The 17,589-nt window shown below is 44.6% G+C and overlaps 1 protein-coding gene across 4 annotated transcripts in view; it reads right to left on the reverse strand.

Annotated features, from left to right (window-relative positions):
* NOS1AP (nitric oxide synthase 1 adaptor protein) overlaps nt 1–17,249 on the reverse strand; it is a 768,603-nt gene extending 751,354 nt beyond the window's left edge. For all 4 annotated transcript variants that reach the window (XM_069232106.1, XM_069232105.1, XM_069232108.1 and 1 more), the window contains exon 1: nt 16,519–17,249. In XM_069232106.1, coding sequence (XP_069088207.1) covers nt 16,519–16,638 — 120 coding nt within the window. In that variant the 5' untranslated portion in view covers nt 16,639–17,249. The remainder of the gene's footprint in view (nt 1–16,518) is intronic.
* Nucleotides 17,250–17,589: the final 340 nt, after the last annotated feature.

Consider the following 17,589-nt stretch of genomic DNA (forward strand, 5'->3'; position numbering starts at 1 on the left):
TGCAATAAAAGCTTTCACAATCTCGAACTAATACTATTAGTTCCACCCCCACCCTTCGCGCGCCCAGGGTCCAATGTACGAATCAGACCCGCCGCGAGCCGGCTATGTTGATGATGCTGCAGAAAGCGGACGGCAGCAGAGGCAGAAATTACATTGTGAATGGAGATATAGTCGGGCCACCGAGGCCTTATTTGTACATGTCAGGAGAGCGAAGCCACAACATATGTTACCTGCCAGGGCTGTAAGCGAGGCAAGTGTGCCTCACTTCAACTGCAGGAATGCAATAGTACGAAGGGTGCGTTTATTTTTTAATGAAAACGCTTTTTTTTTTTTTTTTAGGAGAAAAGCTAGGGAACCAGCCTCGGAGGTCCCGCGGTAGTATGTCACTGGCCTTTAGTTATGACATCACGCAGTGGTACGTCATCATTAATGGCATTTCGGGGGGCAAATATACATGTCAGAGGAGTAGGTAGGGAATACAGCTGCCAAGTGTCTTCGCGTGATGTGTGATACCTTTAAGCTGTCCTGACCCTTCAGGCAACCGCACTTTGCATGCTGGGATTTTTTAATCCATACTAAACTACACTTCATTGTGCGACAAGTGCATTACTTTGAAGAATTTCCAGAGAACGCAACAAGATAGTTGAAAGGCATGCATGGGTGTGTTCCTAGGCAAAACCGTTAAGTTAAAACAAAAACACAAAACCATGCACATTTTATTTACGCCATGTCAGTGAGAAGTAGGTTTCAAATAGGCTGACCAGCGAAACTTGCCTCGTGTTAAAATGTTTTCACTATGTATGTGTGTATAAATATATTCTATATATACATATATATATATATTCTATATATATATCCAAGAAAGAAGTGACTCAAACAGATGATCTCATTAAAGAACAAAAATATATTTCTACTACAACGTTTCAGCTTCCGCCTTCCTCAGGTAGTACAAGATGGTTTGCTCAGTGGCTGCACAGCAATATATTTTTGTTCTTTAATGAGATCATCTGTTTGAGTCACTTCTTTCTTGGATATTACATTTTCTTGTGGCTCTTTGTATCCTTTGGGATCCAGATTTTTGCCCTGGCTGGCTGTTGTTTTCTTGTGATCCTGCATCTTCCAGTATTCTATATATATATAGATATATATATACATATACATATACATATATATACACACACATACACGCTAAGAAATTCCTTTATCAGTGAAATAAACACGTGAGATTTAAGAAAGGTGAAAATTACATGTAAATGTTATTTCTAAATTTATGTGTATGATACTATTTTTTTTTTTTTTAAACTTCAACCAGCGTTCAGGCAGTCAGGCTTGAAGCTGCTCCGGACGCTGAGGCAAAGATAACAATCACAGCTCTCCCACACCATTTCTCACATTTTTTATACATCTTAGATAACACGCCGGGGAGTTGGAAATGGAAAAGATAACTTTATGGGTGGACATTTTTTATGAAGCAAGCTCTTCTTTCATTAATTTGTGTTCCATCATTGCCCAGAAGGTACGCCCATGGGCATGTGTGTGGCTGCAGAGACGTTACGTGTTAAGAGCATGGAAGTCTGCATGCAAATTGCCAACATGTAATATTATTGGCAGTACTCCTAGTGAACAATGCCTGAATGTACATTCGCTGATTTGCTCGTCTGAGACAGAGCATCTATGGGCGTTCTACATAGAGCTGCAAAAAAAAAAAAAAAAGTCCCCGCCAAGGTGTAAAACGACATGGCACCACTTGGCAAGGATGAAGGGAGTGATACCGACAGGAAATGAACTGTCAAATTTGATACGATCCTGGTGTATAAAATGATCCCCAATTATTGTACAACGGATAGACAGCAATATACTTTGATCTATAACGCCCTGAAATGCTGGTCAAGAATAAACAAGATTTGCCATCCACTGTGGAGTGGCCTGAAATTGAAGCAATATCGAAACAAGTATCGGCAAAGCCTATAGGTCTGCCTATTCGTTAAGGAACGTATTTGGTAATAGTTGGACAACTGCATGCGTTCCCCCAAGCTTTCTAAGAAATTAAAGTTCCATAGAAAGGCAACATATTGGGCTTCAACAATATGGAAGCCGAGTACGAAAACTCTGAGCTGGGCCCTTTGCTGAACAGACTGTATAAGAATAGTTATGCTGCACAAGTGGTAAACCTAAAAGGAAATCATAGCAAAACATTGCATGGTAGATACTTTTGACAAAGGACCAGTATTTTTGTTATATTTAAAAAAAAAAAAAAAATTGTGAACAACAAAAAAGGTTTAGCTCTAAGGGGTTGTCATTGGTGGAGGGAAGGGTGAAGCCAGAAAATTGCAAGTAATTAGGTCGATTTCTGGTCTGAAATTTCAGCTTACCACTGTTGCTAAATGTAGACCCGAAAGACGGATCTCCGACATACAGTGCTGGATAAGGTCCAGTAAGCATCTTAGTCAGGGATGGGCGAGCTGGGCCAACACCCATGGCACCAACATTCAGAGACTTGTATGGACCTGCCTGCATTAAGGCCTCGTATGCAGGTGCCGGTGTTTAACTCTCTCTGAGTAACCTTTCTTTTCCTCCAGCTCCCATCTCTTTTTCAACCCTTGCTCCAATTCAAGTACCCCCCTTATGGATCACCTTCTACATGCACCAGCTTGAAACATCTGAGTTGGGGGTGAATTAGGTGAGGTGGCGGAGATGGTGTACAGAGGCCCGTCACTAGCGACATAACCAGCAACGCACTGACTTGGGAACACAAGAGAGGCCCCTTTTTGCCTCATTTTACATATGATCAGCAGAGAGGACGCTAAATTGATTTTGGCCAGCGCGCTATCAGACCAAAGGGCAGCGCTGATCTTAGTCGTGAATCTGCCAGCAATGATGATGTAACTGAGCCCTTGCAAAGGAACTGATAAGGTTCCAGTACATCTGGAGACGCGTGCGTGAGCCCTCCCTTGTTACTGGTTGACGAAGCAGTGTACCTGTGCCGAAAAAAGTCAACAGAATGATCCTACTTATAGGAATGATTGCCTTGCTACACTGTTGAGATTTTCACAGTGTATGTGGATGGACTAGTGCTGGAATTCTCTGAAGCACTTCAGGACGAAGTAGGCTTTTTCCATTCACTGAACGTCACTTTATTGACATTTATCCAGGGCTGGACTGGCCTTTCATCCCACCAGGCATTTTCCGGTGCGCTGGACCCTTTGAAGGCCAGTTTTGAAAAACCAGCGCCGCTTCTGGTGTCTGTGGTACCTTCCTCAGCAGGCACCGAGGCTTCAAGACAGAGCAGGGATGGAGGGAGGTAGATAGAGAGGAAAAAGAGGGTAAGAAGAAGGAGCGAGAGAGAGAGAGAATATGAATGGATGTTTGGAAAGAAAGATCGGTCAAGGAAAGGAAGGCAGTGAGGATGGTTTGAGCATGTTTGCAGGGCTGCTTTTGCTTTCCGAGTCCGGCCCTGAATTCGTCCACCCAACAAGGAGGTGGGAATTGCACTCACGCATGCCACTTGTGCCTTAAAGCCAGAGAAATCAAACATTTCAATATCACTTCTACTGCCGCTTCATAACTTCTCTTTATAAGTGCGTACCTTGGCTAGAGACAGGAACCCCTACACCTAGCGAGCACTCCTGGACTCTACACACGCCTGCACGCCGCTCCGCATCATGCTACCTCCTACTGTATCAACGGAAGTTCATGCAGCTGAAGCAAATGCCAGCCATCAATCAATGCTGCAGTTCCGCCAACCGCTCCAAGCAAAATAATATTTATTTGATCTTGATAGAAAATTACAATCAAGCTTTCTTAAATGGTTTGCAAAAGATAGGGAAAAAATGAACTCAAAGAAACGAAAACTTCACATTAAAGACTATAGAGAAAATACTTCGTTATTGTAATGGACTCATTAACAACTTAAAGTACATAAACGACATAAAACATACTCACATAACAGTTTGTCTGTTAAAAGCTCATCGTCTGTCAGCTTGTAAAAACAATCGGAGCAAACTATGTATGTTTAATGTTTAGTTTTGTGTAAAAAAATTGGTTTATTCAAATTGTTGGTTGGTAAAACTAAAAACGTATTAGGATAAAATCTGCGAAGGGGGGGGGGCGAAATTTCGACTGTCTAGGCGCCTCCACAGGGTTTCAACCCAGTCCCCACGACCCACCTGCTCTTGTTGGGACATCCAATGTTGAGGGGGGCTGCCCAGATTTCCCAGTAGGGAGGGTCCAATAGAAATACCCCACAAGAATCCTTCAGCACTGTGTTGAAGAGAGCGTTGCCATCAATGCAAAAATCATGGCCTGTTGCTTGCTGCGTTAGTACAGTCCCATTCTTATGATATAGTACAGCGAGAGCGGCGATTGGTACTGTAGCGGTTATATGTATTTATGAATAAAGCGGTTTAAACAGAAGCACCTGAACCAGCATCAACCAGGCACATTAGAGCACAGACAGTGGAACAGTCACATAGGTGGGTGTCGTAGATTAGCAAAGACTGCGACAGCACAGATACAGCTAATTACATGTTATAATGCACTATAAATGTGCACAATATTATGTACAGCTTGCCGAGGGCTGGTCTTGACCAGGTACGATTCAGAAGTTTCCAGAGGGTGGGTCTGCCACACACCTTCAACACTGAAGAGTTGGGACTAGCAGAAAAATGAGGTTGTGACCTGAAATTCACTGGAGTATGTTCTTGCCATGGGAAGCTTTTAGTAAAAAAATTAAAAAAATAAAAAAAATAAAAAAAATAAAAAAATGAAATTGGATGGCGTAAAGAAATGCCTCTTTTTGCATGATCACCCCCAAAGTTTTGGAGTGGCACTGCTGTTTTTTTGCCAACCAGTCCTCAGTGCCAGTGCCCTGAACCTTAAAAGTATGCTTGATTGGATAATACCCAATTGTCAAAAGCAACTTGCTTCTAAATTCGTAGTATATGGTATCAGGGGTACCCAGGGCCTGTAAGTTAAAATGTCCCACCTGGGCTGTGGCAACTATTGTGCCACCCTGGATCTGACAATGTGAAAGGATGTCTCCCAGTCCCTGACTGCTAACTGAACTTTGTCATTTAAACTAAAACCAAAGCCCCAGCCTCACTTTTTAAATATAGATAAGTCATACTTAAGGTAGACCTGTTGAATCATAAGCTGTGTACTAAAAAGTGAGACATGTAGTTTTATGTTTTAGTAGTAAAACCCCAAATTGTGATTGTTTTTTGTTTTTTACTGTGGAAAGGTTAGTAGTCCCATTGTTCAATGTAGGGTTACACACTGACAACTCAGCTCTGATTAGAGTTAATACTTCAAGATATCAAAATAATCGTTGCATTAAATCGGACTTGATGCCCAAGTCAAATTCAATGTAGTTCCCACACTGTTGCCTCCGTTTTACAGTAGCCTTTTGGAGATGCTGGCTACAGGACAGTCTCAGACCCTCCTAAGGAAAAAGTGTGAACAACTCCCAGGAGTGGGAACAATAGAGGCTGGCCGCTTACAGAGCCGTTATATCTCACTGGCAGGGAACCACACAGGGTGTGAGCTAAAAAAGGTAAGCTTCCAAGGGGAAGCTGCCTTTGAAGGGTAAACGGTGGCCACAGACGAGAGGGGCTTCTCTTTTGTTCAAGTGGACGTGCTGGCAACAGGTTTTTTTTTACGTGGGCTTGTAGCCCTCTGGTGGCCACACCTCTAGGGTGGGCTATCAAGCTCCACACACTGGGAGAAGGGTTCAGCCATCTTGGGAGTGTACAGAATAATGCAGTCTGGGATGGCTAGATGCCACACATTGTAAGATGCCACCAGACAGGAAGAAACCTGGTAGCTCATTGCCCAGTAACTGCTATATCCCCAGAGGGCACTTTCTGGGCATAAATATGCCACATTTGGCACCCACACCTCAGATCACGTGTAGACAGCAGGGAGGACTGAAGAAGTACTGCCCTGCTGTTCCATGGACCTGGCAAAAGAGGCTGCACCAACCACTGGAATCCACCTGTTGCTCTGTGGACTATCAAATAGGACAGCGCCTGTGGTGCCTGGCTTGTGGAAAAGTCACTCCTGGCCACAGGCAGAAGAAGTGAACACCAAGAGTCAGTTGGCTGACTTCCTGTTACAGCTCCAGCACCACAAAAGCTTAAGAAGCCTGCCTTGTGGCAGTAGTCACAATCACTTGATCACCACCGACATGCAGCCCAGGAGATTGAACCCAGACACTAAAAAGCTGCACCAGAGACTGCTGGACCTAGGAGAGCCATCTAAGTGCTGTTTGGTCACCTGAGACTGACACTAGCCTTCACCAAAGGAAACCACTGGTTTTGTCTGACCAGAGACAAGTAGTCCAGCGGCAGCTGGACTTTTACAGGACCAAGGATAACTCTGAGGGACATCCACCCCTGTGGCCAAGGTCACCCCACCTGGACAACAGAGTAGCCCCAGGAAACACCTCATCAAAGACAAAGCATTGTCTGCATCTTACATCCTGTATCCATTGCATCATAACCACTGTTGGACCTGGCTCTTTTTGTAGGGTCATCCCAAAACTTTACCTCCTTTCTCCTATATTTTTCTTAACAGTTAGTGTTGGCTTTAGGACTCTGGGCACCTTACCACTGCTAACCAATGCTAAAGTGCATATGCTCTCTGTCTAAATTGTATTGGTGATTGGTTTATCCATGATTGGCATATCTGATTTACTAATAAGTCCCAAGTAAAGTGCATTAGAGGTGCCCAGGGCCTGTAAATCAAATGCTACTAGTGGGTCTGCAGCACTGATTGTACCACCCACATGAGTAGCCCAGTAAACACATCTCAGACCTGCCACTGCAGTGTCTGTGTGTGCAGATTTGACCTGCCAAGTGTACCCACTTGCCAGGCCCAAACTTTCCCTTTTACTACATGTAAGTTACCCCTAAGGTAGGACCTAGGTAGCCCCATGGGCACGGTACACTGTATGTTAAAGGTGGGCCATGCACTGATGTGTTTTACATGTCTTGACAGTGAAATACTGCCAAATTCGTTTTCACTGTTGCAAGACCTATCTCTCTCAGCGGTTAACATGGGGACTGCCTTTAAATATCTTTTAAGTGCAGTTTCCCATTGGGAGCAGATAGAGATATGGAGCTTGGGGTTTTTGAACTCACAATTTAAAAATATATCTGTTGGTAAAGTTGTTTTTTAGATTACTTCTGGTTCAAGAGGAACCTCCGTCAAGGAGAAAAGCTGAAGGAGGAGTAATGCCCCTATGCCTGCAAGTGTGCTTTGCTGGGGTGGCCTGCAGTTGCTGTTTCTACCTAAGAGAGGACAAAGCCTGGACCTTGCTGTGGTGTTGTCCTGCTTGTGAAGTGTCTCTAAGGGCTTGGACTGAGCTTGCCCCCTGTTGTGAAGTCTCAGTGCCATCAAAGACTTTCTCTGCAAGCACCTGGACCCTCTTGCTGAGACTCCTATCCTGCCAAGTGGTTCCCAATCCAGTCCCGGGGCCCTTGAAAGGAGAAGCTGGTAGAACCAAGACTGAAATCCGCACACAGGGGCCGAGCAGGAGGAAAAAAAGAAAGAAATTTTTTTTTAAAAAAGGCACACGACCTTCGTCGCTGCTAGGAAAGTGATGAAACACCCACTTGAGGCTGCCGAAATCGACGCATCACCCACACAGCCCAGCTCTTCATCACCGTACGCCAGGATTTTGCATGCATCGTCGCTTGATGTCGAGACCACAGTGAACCTGCACAGACCTGAGGTTGCCCGTCCGGAAATCAACAAATCGCTCTTCTGTAAGAGAGAAAAATGACGCATCACCTACCCGACCGGAGAGGAAACCATGCAAGGCCTCACTTGAAAGTCAGGAATCAACACATCGCTGACTTTTACAACACACACTTGCCCGTGCGGCTTTATTTTTTTAAGCAATCAGGTAAACAACTCCTCCATCGATTTCTATGGATTAAGACTCAACTTTGAAAATTCATAACTTTGCTTGTGTATGTTGGACGTATGTCATTTTGGTCTTGTTTGAGTTTTATAAATATTGGCTATTGTTCTAAAGGTGTTGTGTCCCTTTTGTAGTGTTTTCATTGTATTACTGTGTGTGTTGGTACAAATAAGTTACATATTGTCTTTGTGATTAGCCAGACTGCTTGTGCCAAGCTGCCAAGGGCTTGAGCAGGGGCTATCTAGGAATGTAACTCCCTTACCTTGACTAGAGTGAGGGTCCCTGCTTGGACAGAGTGCAAACTGACTGCCAACCAAAGACCCCATTTGTAACAACCACTGTATTGAAGTCTGTGGCATTTCGCCCACAGAGCCTGTAACTGGACTCAAGACTGCTTTTGTGATAAGGTAACTGTCAAACTTCTTCTTACTGCTCCACTCTCCTCCCAGACCTCCACCCTGTCAGAATTGTTTGCCCAAAGTGGGCTGGACTAGTTGTACACAACTTTATGAACAGTTAAAAAAAAAAGGTTTCCAAACTTTCCACTTACCAATGCTTGCTGGAATTTTGCGTACAAGGCTGTGATTTATGACTTTCTTAATCTATACCTCTGGAACCCTCAATGGATTTTGTTCATTTTGGTGTCTAAAAATGTATAAAAATAAATCTTATTTTCATAAATTGGTGTCAATCTGCAGTCTTGTCAATTAAACCAAGGCCCGGGTGGGAACCTCAATAAGGGACACCCCTGGGCTTGGGCAGGATCATCGTTCAGTACACTGCATTGCAGAAGTGGGCATTTACTTCTGGAATCATGTAACCGGCAAAAGTGCAAATATCCATGTAACAGGGTTGATGTCATGCAAAGCGCTCGACTTCTGCCCAGTGAGATCGTGCTGCCGGCAAAATGAAGAGAAAAAATTTGTGCAGAAAACATACGTAAAACATGGAGCCTCGTATGTTTTCAGTAGTTGGCCGGTGTGCTCGAGGCGGGCTAAACACCGGAAGAGGAATGACATATGCATGGCTTCCACTAATGAAATCAAGCTAATTTTAAAAGGCAAGCCCACGAGCCAACCAAATGGATGGGCTTGATATGGGAGTGGTTAAAAGCCCTTCGAGAGATTACACTAGGGACGGAGCGCTTTGCGCTTGAACTGAAAAATCAATGCACAGCTGAATTATACAGACAAAATACCCACGTCGATGATAAATGAATGATCCAGCTGCTGAAGTGCAGACGAGTCGAGATCTGAAAAGGTGACTTAATGAAGAGGAGACAGCCAGTATAATTTCTTCATCGCTTATTCGTCCTTGAGCAACTTTTGCATGCTTAGAACTAGGAGGTACACATTATAGGCAGGTTTCAGGCTCCAAATATGTAGTTACTTTATATTTTAAGCAGACGTCTGGCTTTTATAAGAGTGCCATGATATTCCTGGTGGGGGAAGCTCCAACAGAATTATAAGGTCTGTGGACCACGTGTCCTTCACAAGAAGACATCGGCTGCTTTTTCCAGGTGAAATAACGGATAAAAAATAAGGAATTGGAATTACTTAATCCCTCTTAAACGTCTTTATTCCAAGGAAACCCTGAGGGCCCCACCTGTAATCCCAGGTAACCTCCCAAACACTGAGTTACTAATGTCTCTAGTATTGGTAACTCTGGTGGGACAGAGTTGTTGGAGTTTACTCCGACACACTGGTAATGAGGCCCTTAGTGTAAATGCATATATTCTATGACAGCACTGGGATACAAACTGCAATAGCATAACAAATTCAGTCCACTAATGAATGGTTAAAACCACTGCCTCAGAAGTAGGCTAAGAAGGCAATTTACATAAGATGGGGGGGAACCCCGCCTACCTAGTGTGGCATGCTTAACTCTCGGGTACCCCATCTAGCACTGTGAGGCAGCCTGAGGTACTCCAAACTATCATGTCGACTCCAGATGGCAGAGGGACGTAGCGGAATTTGGATGTTTAGTGAATCTGGGCACTAAATTTATGCAGAAAAAAAATTGTGAAAGGTTTAGTTTTGTAGGGGTAGGCTACTCAAAGGTATAGATAGACTTTATATGTGCCTCCCCTCTCAGACGTGGTTAAAAACAAGCATACCTGTGCATCAGGCATTGCCCATTTTACCAAATGACATGTTTTGGCACTCATTGAAAGTATGGTTGGTTTAACACACAAAGTATACCGTGATCTAATTATCACTAAAGCTTGACCATGACAACTGTCCCTATAAATCAAAATTGGATTAATTCACAATTTTGCGCATGGGTGGCTTTACCTCTATGTTTGTGAATCGTAGGTCTCCAGATACATTAAAGAGATGCTCAAAATTATGGATTTGAATGACATGAAGGAAGAGAATTCCCTGTATGGACTTCACAGCTGCCCCTCCATGATGGACCTTGAAATGGATACTCCAGATAAGGACCATAGAAGATTCCTTTATAGTTCAGTTTCTGACGTGTACTTGAGGAAGGGCTGCCTAAGAAACGTTTGCTTTATAGATCCTACTCTAGAAGAGTGAATTATCTTTAATTGGTTGAAATAACACAAGCCTATGATAAAGGAAATTTTTGCTTTTACAAAATGTAAAATCTTATAATAGAAGCAAGACGACGAAAACTAATTTTTTACGATTTTTTTTTGTTGCATCAAGGGTCACCTCTGATTCTATAATGTTTGCTGAATATGCTGGCAATAAGTGAATATTTCACACCCGCATCAGTTCCTGGCGATTTCCACACGATGACTGGTTTTGAGGGACTGGAAAAACTTTCTTTCATTATCAACTGAAAGGTTGTGTTCGACAATGGAGCCGAGCTATAGAATATGGGTAAGGTCTGCGAGATGCTGGAAATCGAGCACTCTCCGCAATCGTAGCGCCACTGAAAAGGTATTGTCCTCTTTGTCACATCTTAGACAAAGTAGTATGCTGTTTTTGCAACTGGATAACTTAACACCCGTCACTTTCGGCGCTTTGAATTGTCAAAAGCCTGGTAGTAAATGCCACATGAAAAGAATTGTAAGTACCCTGCCATGGTCCATTTTAATCGGTCAATGACATTTCTGCAGGGAGACTGTATCTCAATATGTAGCTGCGAGCCTGCTCAGGCTGTCCGATTCAAGGGCCATTGAGAAGCTGTAGATGGAAATAAAGATATAGGGGGAGTTGCTCCTTAAAGTTAGGGCTGGCCAGCTCAGAGACCCCCTTACAGCTATCACAGACCACCGAGGACCACTTGGGGTACTTTACCCAGCAAAGCTTCCAGACACGTGATTACCCAGGGACTATCCTAATATGTTTTTTTTATTTTGGGAGGGGGGGGGGGTCAAAGCCTGATAATATTTCCTGTACTATTGTGTCCTCAATGTGACACAAGATTCAGGGGCGCAACACAGATACCTGCGTTCCCTGGGATGAAAAGTTGGTTTTTAACTCTTTCAGGAAGTGGAGAAGGAATGGAGTCTGGAGGAACGGGACGAAGGTAGTGTATCAGATCCGGGAAACACAGAAGGGGAAAGCCTGGCAACTTGCTACTTCCCGCATAAATTACACCCTCCATAGAGAATTATACACTGCTTTAAGTGGATGAAAAAGGTTGGGATGTCTCTAATTAGGTATGGCTGAACAAAGGATTAACTAAAACTCCTTTACAAGAAGCATGGCTCGAGTAATTATGGGTATGGCCTAAAACAAACTAGAAACCAGTGCTCGACACAGCTCACCAACTGAACGATATCTGGGTAATTGCATCAGTGCTTTCTGTTCGCACACCCGAATAGTTCACACAAAAGAAAACAATGTGCCTAAAATAATTCAGACCTATTGGCTTTACCAATGTTTGTTACCAATAACATTGCATTCAGTATCTCGAGTTAAAGACGCAACAACTCCCATTCGTAGCTTCACATCCCTTGTCTCCCTCTCATCGATCTACATTCTTTTTCTCCACACACCCCTTACATTAGTGCTCCACTCCTGCATTTCTCACACGTTATCTCCTTCCTCTGCATCACTCTTGCCTTCTGCATGTACGCCCTCATTTCCTCCACTTCACCATCCCCACTCTCCCGCACACATTGCTTTTTTTTCCCCATCGGAAGAGTCGATATTTCCATGGCACCCCACGAACTATCAGAAACTCGCACCGCTTTCAGCCTCAAATCTGGAGCTCCAAATCATGCCTTGTCATTAACACCCACACTCTGAAATCACCCAGACACAAAGAAGTAACTCAGTTCCCATCCTTTGCTCTACAAGATTCAGAAGTTCCATGAACAAAACATCGAGGAAAAATAAATACACTCAAAAAATAGGGTCACTTATAACCTTAAGTACCATGGGAAATTTAACAGAGATTGCATTGCTATCTTGGATTATGTAATTGATTCTTGCGTACATCATCAGGAAAGAAATCAGTGTTTTATTTGTAATTTTAAGAACAAGAAAACGGGGCCTGGTAGGAACCAGTTTTAAAGTCACTTTTTAGATCTCACCTACCAGGCAGTACATGTGCTGTCTGTTATGAGACATATTGTTAGCTTACAATGGGCTTAGAGCCCGCTCATTCTTTACAATTGGTTCGCTTTATTATCTCTCACTTGCTTGCTTATTTGTAGCTTGTGTGGACTTAGCTTCTTCTTCCGTTTGTCCCTTCCCTGGAACTTGGACGTATTACTTAGGTCTATCCACTGCTCACTTTCCAAGCAGTATCTTTTTTTTCGTTTAAGCATTCAAAAAGAGTGCATGTGTTTTCCAGCTGTCTCCCTAATGTACTTATTCTACCCTGCTGTGTTTATTGACCCTCTCTCTTACCCCAACTCCACATTGCCCTCTCAAGCCAGTATGCTTTTCTCTTAATCGCACCCCGTTGCCCATCCCACCATGTCCTCCATGTTGCTTCCACCCCACCTGCATCCTCAGTGCTGCTTCCGACCCCCAATCCATGTTTCTTTCATCACAAATGCCCTCTGCATTGCTTTTTGCCCCCACCTGTCCCTAAATTATTTTGTAGATGTGTGCATGCTTGCCACGTCAAAAGCTATTTTTTCCGTTAGCCATTCTGCACAGCAGCAGGGATGCTGAAAACCAATAGGTCCCAAAGGTGAGACCTTCTAGCCTTGCCAATTATTTTACTTCATCTGGCATTTCTTAAGATGATTTGCTTTTTCAAGATGTGTTTCTGTAGTTTTTTTCCCCCCCAAGCAATATGTGAATTTTGTGTACTCCATACTGAGAATTCATTTGTCTCAGGCATCCGGGTAAGTTAAGTTGGGAACAACTGTGCAGGAAGGGGTGTGATTCAGGGCTACGGAGACGAGGCTGAAGGCAGATTGTGTTTCTCCTAATGCTGGTCAGTGGGTCATAAATGTGGTCTGACTACATTCACATCCAGGCCTTGGCCTCTCTGCAGAGCACAAAGAGTGATGGTTGTACTTCATTTGTGAAAGAGTGCTGGGAGCCTTGTCACAAGGCCACTCAATGACAGCACAGCAATGACAGTACCCACACAACTACTAATCATCGACTCCTTCAAGTGTGACAATTCAGTCTACTCCACGCTCCCAAAGCTATTAAGAATGCCTTGGGAAGCAGGTATTACTAATTTTAAGGTATATTGAAAGAACAAACAACTGTAATTGGGGTTGCCTCTAAATTAGACAAACAGTGCCATGCTGTGGCAAGCTATCATAAGTGTCGGTGTTGACAATTAGGTGCCAGTGCCAAGCATCAGAAATACCGGCTCAAATTAAGCACTGAGCTACGGTCACATATGTACCAAGTGTAATTGTGGGAAAGCGTGTGAAGGAGGTCCACATCTGTCAAAAGAAGGACAGCAACAAAGAAAAAGAAAATTCAGTGCTTACACGTGTGTAGTGTAGTGCACTGGGGGAGATGGAAGGAAGTACATGCAGAAGGACAGAGTGAAAAGACGAGCTGAAGAGCTAAGAGATGGGGGTGTGAGATCTACAGATAGAGGATTCCAGAAACATGTTAGGGGGAAAATCACTTAGTGTGTGTTGAATGAGAAACTGCAGAGGAAATTTGCATGAGGGGCAGTTCGGGGTGAATGAGACACTCTGAAAAACACTACCACTTTTACAGACCTTAGTACCGTTTAATTCAGTCGGATATTTTCAGAACTTAAACATGTTCATTTCTTATGATTCACAACATAATGGTTGTTCTTACACAATCATTTGATACTTCTAAATAACACTGGCCAAGCCAATAGGTCTGGCTTGTTTTAATTGTATATTTGTTGTTGAGTTATATGTCTGGATTATAACGTAAATTCACAAAGCCACCCAAATACTGTTTAGGTGACGTGCAACGCATGGGAATTTAGTTTATATGTTTTAAGCCAGACTCTAAATTCCTTAGGCAATACCCCTAGGAAAGGATTTCTAGTTGCAATACTTCGGCCAAACCCCTTGTATAGACCCTCGCCACCTTTCATCTCACTTGAAGCACTCGAGTGGGAGGGGGGGGGCGAGGTTGAGTAGCGTAGAGGTAACGGCATGACTATTTACTGGTTGTCTTCCATATTCTTAGTCCTACTCGCCCTCATCATTACTGTGTGGAGTGGGATCCGCCTCAAAATATAATGACTGGGATGAGGGGCGTATGGGACCGTTTCTCTGATCCTCTGAGCTGTCCTGAGGCTCTAGGGCGACTGGGGGGGGAGGGGGGGGGTCACATGGAATGTTTATTTTCTGCTGCACAGCGAAGGGAATGTTTTCTTTCCGCTGTTGTTCTTTTACTCGTGTCATCGAATTGATGAGTATATGTTACACAAACATTTCCCGTACCATCAACAAAAACTATTCAAAGACTTCTAACAATTAGAAAACCATCCAGTTAATGTATGTCGATTTTAAAAGCCCTGAACACAACTCGTAGCTTGGTTCATAATAAACATAACTGAAATGTTGACATTTTATATCAATAAAAACAGATTTTTCTATGAGCAACTAATTATTTATCGACATCAGAAGGTTGATGAGCTACCTGTGCAGGAGACTTTAACCTATGACCTTTAGTTTGTTAGCACAACTCTACAGGAGGTGCGCAAACCCCATCCCTAAGCCACCATATCAACATTATAGCCATTTAAAAGATGATCAAAACACTGCGAACCTGCATGCAAACCAAAAGGCGATTAACACAGCCGCGTCTAGCATTGCATGTCAAAATAAGCAGGAAGAGAGCCTAATGCGTGGCCGCACGAGGCGCAAGTTCAGAAGGTTAGTTATGGGGCCGTGACGTTGTCAGTGAAATGACAGTGTTAAGAATGTCATCGATAGCGCCAACATGTCTCCACCGTCACCTTCCCGACATGCGTCTCCCTTCAGTCACTGTATCCTTATTCGTTTTTTTTTTTTTAGGGGAGGAGGGGTACAGAAGGTGCAGCGCGCGCTCCTTTTTTGAGGCAGGTGTAATGCTGCTAGTCCAATATATACCAGTGAGAGGCGGACGAGCTACTGAATACGACTCTGAAACCTAACTCTCCTTCAGCGCGAGGTCCTCTTGGGACCTCGAGCCAAGCTTAGCCAACCTGAGAGGTTTGTGATACCCAATATCTTACCTCAATAACCATTTTCTAGAAGATCTTTCATTCTCAAATTCATTTAGCACGAGGCACATGTATTAAACACAGTGCGCCTGTGTAATTCTCAAGAGACAAAGAATATCCAACTAGTAACTGAACTGCAAAAACAGGAAACCTGTGATCAACCCTCGCTACCTACCCTGGGCAAATTGTGTGGCCGAAGTAGTTACCTTATTTTGTTAATCCCCCTTTTTACTTATCACATTTGTGAGCACCTTGGAATAAATTGGTTCACAATGTATGGGTGTTATATGTTGACCCAGTAATTATAGCAACACCAGATACAGAGTACACATGAGAACCGGCTTGCCACATGGTTTAATAATAGCGTCTTCACAGGAAGACGGGGGATTGATAACAACAATTAGCCTATCGCTTATATAAAATTCACTCAATTCAATGATACAATGTACTGTTGTAGGTCGGTCGCACTCACATTTATGAGGTGTTCAGGTATACTTTCTGTGATATTTTGAAGGTCAGGGAAACTCTTTTAAGTTTAAGAATACTCTGCGTGGTCCAGGGAAGCCCCTAGATTCAGGGAGACTCACAACAGGCGAGGAAAATCAGAGCCTCGCAATGGATCACGGAAACTTCCGCGGTTCAAGGAAATTCCCCATGGTCCAGGGAGACTCCCGGTGGAAGAGGGAGAGAATGAACCTCCCCCGGTCAAGGAAGACCTCTCCGTGGTCCAAGGAGACCCACTGGTGCAGGGAGACTCCCCGCGGTCCAAGGAGACCCACTGGTGATTGGGAAAGGCTGAGAATCTCGCAGTCCAGAGACAACCGTCTGTGCAGGCAGACTCACGGTGGTACACAGAGAGATTGAGCCTCCCCCAGTCAAGGAAGACCTCTCCATGGTCCAGGGAGTTCAACTGGTGCAGAGACGACCTCCCCCACTCCCCTCCACTCCAGAACTCCAGAGAGACCCTGGCTGTCAGGCACTGGCGCCCTCGGTTTCCTTACCTTGGCGTCGAAGCAGATGCCGTGCTGGAAGGCGTCCTCGTTGTGCAGCGGGATCCGCAGGTCGTGCCCGTCGTCCACCAGGTTATACTTGGATTTTCCAGGCATGGTGACGCTCAGCATCAGACAGCGCTCTTCTAATTGTTCCCCCAAAGAATACTCCCGGCTTTGAGAGGAGAGACGAAGAAAGCGTGGAGAGGCTGTCAGAGCGAAGTATTCCAACAGGTTACTTACTCCGTGTTCACCAGGAGCGGGGCTGCAGGCGCTTCTCGTGCAATAAAAGTTAAGAGTTCAAGGTGAGGATGACGGGCTTCGGGTGGACCAGCAGCAGGTGGCCCTTGGACCCGTGCTTACCTCAGAGTTAAAGCGCTATGCAAACAAGACGAGTTGCCTCCGGCGGAGCTCAGGATACAAAGTGACGACTCTCCGATGCTGGTACCAGGGGGCACCCTCCGGAGGCGGGGGCACAGAGAGTGCACGCGGGGGCTCCTGAAGAGGCACAGCAGAAGAAGCAGCATGCACCAGCTGGGAAGGAAACCGGACTTTCCCTTCTCCCCACCTTCGAGGCGCTTGTTTCTTTAACAGTAATGGGGGTGACATGAGGACAGCGGGGTTGGGTGGTCATGTCATGAGAGTGGCATAGGACGGGGAGATAGATGATGTTCCTTTTCGCAGATTTTGACTCCCCTGCGTTAGTGGTGGAGAGTTAGGTTCTGTCTCCTCCCAGCTCCTGAGCAGGGAGCCAGCCTCTCCCAGACACTGCCCAGGCAGAGGAGGGAATCCCGGCGAAGCGCTAGACTGCTGAGGGTGTTGGAGCTGTTTGGCGGAACGACACAGAAAGGTGGCCATCTTAAGAGAGTACGTGTGAGCCTCAAAAATGTGTACACATGCTGCAGGTGTGTAAGCCGTTTAGTTTATCAACAGCCGCGAACGGTGCAGCGTGAATACCTCCGCCTGTGCACAGGAGAGGTAGAAACACTTGATGTACATGTTCCGAAATGTGTACGCCTGCCACGGGAACGCTTGCCCTAGGCTAAAATCAAGCATTTACACATTCGAAACATCAATTGGCGT

The sequence above is a fragment of the Pleurodeles waltl genome, chromosome 4_2 (assembly GCF_031143425.1).
Source record: "Pleurodeles waltl isolate 20211129_DDA chromosome 4_2, aPleWal1.hap1.20221129, whole genome shotgun sequence".
NCBI lineage: Eukaryota > Metazoa > Chordata > Amphibia > Caudata > Salamandridae > Pleurodeles > Pleurodeles waltl.